Source organism: Triticum dicoccoides, unplaced genomic scaffold (genome assembly GCF_002162155.2).
Source record: "Triticum dicoccoides isolate Atlit2015 ecotype Zavitan unplaced genomic scaffold, WEW_v2.0 scaffold29361, whole genome shotgun sequence".
Classification (NCBI taxonomy): Eukaryota; Viridiplantae; Streptophyta; class Magnoliopsida; order Poales; family Poaceae; genus Triticum; species Triticum dicoccoides.
Window position 1 is genome coordinate 1 of NW_021260960.1, and position 3,166 is coordinate 3,166.

The window sequence follows — 3,166 nt, forward strand, 5'->3', positions numbered from 1 at the left end:
CCCCTCCCCGCCTCTCACCGACCAGGGCACTAATCACTCAATGGTATGCTGTCACCCCGCCTTGCCTCCTCCACCTGATTATCTCTCTTGTTTTTTTAGTTGATTATCTCTCTAGTTAGGGCTTTTAGCTGGTTGGGGAATCGATTCTTTACCCAAACAAAATACTTGGCGCCGATGCGCATGATTGGGGGTGGGCGGATGTTAACGTTTTGTTATTGTTCCAGATCGTGACATCGCCTGACCAATTTGTTTTTGTTTATTTTTGATAAAGAAGGTCGATCTGGAATTTGTTTTTTAGTTTATCAAATCTTGGCAACGTAGTGTTTTACATGACCTAAAAACTACAAATATTTGGCCATACTTAACTCCAATGTTCATGCCAGTGCGTTTTTTTTCCTTTTGAAATCATCCCAGCATGTTCTTGGAAAGATTGCTGCTTTACCTGCAAAAAATACTGGCCTATTACTGTAACCCCTTCCTTAGGCATATATCTGATTATCTCTCGTTAGGTTTAGCCGGTCAGGGAAATCCATTCCTTTAGCTAATCGAAATTGTTTCTCTTGGTAAATCTGCATTTATCTGATGTAAAAACTGCAAAAGAAGTGCATGAGTAGTTGAATACTTGGCTCAATCCGATTCCTAGATTTGGATGTTTTTCTAGTAGATCTGTACCTACCTTTTAATTGTTGTTCCAGATAGCTACTTTACCTAACCCAACTGTTTTTGTTTTGGATAAAAAAGGTCGATCAAAATTATTTATGTTAGGTGAGCAAACCTTGGTAATAAAGTTCTTGTATCTGATCCAAAAACTACAAACGTAAGGTACTACCTCTGTTTCTAAATGTAAGATGTTTTGGCAGTTTAAATAGAATTGCCAAAACATCTTATATTTAGGAACAAAGGGTATAGTATTTTCTAGCTGTTCTAAGTTCTGCAATGGAGTTTAAGGTGACGAATCTTCAGGAATGGTTAAACTTGGCTCAGATTCCCATTTGTCATCACTTCACCCTGTACTTGTACGAAATGTCACTTCTTGTTAGACATATTTCATATAACAGAAAATTGCTTCCTCATATGAAAAATAAATAGAGAATGGACTATCCTGAGTAGCTTATTAGTGTCAAGCCGTTGGGCCCGTCAAAAGAAAAAGTGTCAAGCCATTGGACATGAGAAACTAATTTAGGTGGGCTTTTTGTCCCCCGGTGACTTTAAAAAATAAACATGAGAAACTAAGAAGACCTTGTCAACTCACCATACATATGAAGCTGCGCTGTTGGTGTTTCTATTATTTCCGTACTTTGTTGTGGTTACTGTGACAAATAAATAGTGCTTCACTGCCTGCTTTTCTGCCGTTGCCAAGTGCAAGAAGCATATATGTGATAACCATGAACTGCAAAGCTAGTTGTGCAAATATACTTCTATTTTAGGACTGATGGATTGCTTTGCTGGTTTCCACGATATCTTTGTATTTTTGATATACTCTGAACTTCTATTGCTTTGTGATGGCCTTTGGTGTCAGAGTAGTTCAGCAAGCATATGCATTACAATTTTCTTACTCTGCTAAACTATGAATCATATATCTTGTTTTGTAGACTTGCATGATGGAGGCTGCACAGTTTGGACCTTGGTCAGATCTTGCGCCGGAACTCTTGGGCCTTGTCCTGAAGCGCCTCCCTTCCTTAGCTGACCGTGTTCTCCTGAGGGCAGTCTGTCACCCATGGCGCTCTAATAGTGTATCAAAGACCCTTCCCTTTCCATTCCCATGGCTCACCCTCCCGGATGGAACCTTCCTCAGCATCCTAGGCAGTGAGGTTCACCACATGTCTCTGCCCAATGGTGCTCGTTGGCATGGCTCCGTTGAAAACAGGCTATTCCTCATGAGCAGTGATGGTGCATGTTCATTGGTGAACCCTTTCTCCAAGACCACATTGGAGCTTCCTAATCTAGTCACTGTTTGGCAGAGCGAGATAGATAACCATGCTGAACTTGGTCATTTCCCAGCTGTTTCCTATAAGTTGGTGGCTCCCTCGTCCCTGGACTCATCACCAAAGTCCCTTGCTGCTGCGCTGATCATTGGCAATGGTTATTCTCTTGATCTTTGTATTATCCAACCACCTGCTGCCACTTACTCATTCAGAGGCACAAGCACTGAGGACCCAACAATATTAGTGGACCTTGCATTCTTCGATGGAAGGTTGTACGTGGTGTCTGAGTTTTTCAAGCTTTTCGTCGTTGATTTCAGTGAGAACCTTGGTAGTAAGCCAAACATGGAATGCCTGATTGACTCTATGGGTGATTATCTGAGAACGCCTCCATACCTGTCTAAAAAGGAGTTCTATGGACTTTGGCAGTATTTAGTGGAATGTGGTGGTAGGCTGCTGATGGTGCAACGATTTACAAAGTCACAGGGTTTTAGGAATTCTCAAACTGTTGGATTTAATGTCCTTGAGGCAGACTTGAGCACCAACCCTGGTCATTGGAGACTGGTAAGTGATTTGAGTGGCCATGTGCTCTTTCTTGGCAAGCAAAGCTCGAAGTTCCTGCCTGCTGGTGAATGCAGTGGATCCCAGGAGGACTGCATCTACTTCATCTGCGACTATCCTTGTCCGGAGGCTTCTGCAGACCCTCTTCGCGACGCTGGCATATATAACGTGAGAAATGGGATAATCATGCCATTACTTTCAGGGAGTCCTGCAGTACCGCAACGCCAAGCCGGACAGTGGGGCCTGACATGGTTTTTTCCTTCTGAAGCTGTATGATTGACCTCAGCAGGGCTTGCTAATCTTTGTGATCAACCAACCTGCCTCTGTTCTGCTCATCTTTATCCTATTAATAATATGTTATCATGTGCACTTTTATGTCCTTAGGTGACCTTTAATGGGATCATGTAATGGAATACTTAAGTCTTTCGTTGTGGAAACTTGATTTTTTTTCTGTGTGGCTATGCTTTGAACAGTCTTGGGAGTTAATTATAGCTCTGCGCATATGTTTTTCTGCCATTGCGATAATTGCTTAATCATATTTTCATATTAGTATCATACCTACATGTGGTGAGTTATGGACTGCCTGAGAAGAGAATTTCAAAACTAGGGTGGCGTAGTGTGCACACAGGTACAGCAGCATTGTTTTCATAAGTTTTCAGAAAGTGTATTTGCCCCTTTTCAGG

General features: G+C 42.0%; 1 protein-coding gene across 1 annotated transcript; it reads left to right on the top strand.

Moving 5' to 3' along the window:
* Positions 1 to 1,592: 1,592 nt before the first annotated feature.
* On the top strand, positions 1,593 to 2,759 carry LOC119345787 (the record flags this gene model as incomplete). The annotated part of the gene is made up of 1 exon (XM_037615678.1): positions 1,593 to 2,759. A coding segment is annotated over one exon (1,167 nt), but the record flags the coding sequence as incomplete, so codon positions are not given.
* Positions 2,760 to 3,166: the final 407 nt, after the last annotated feature.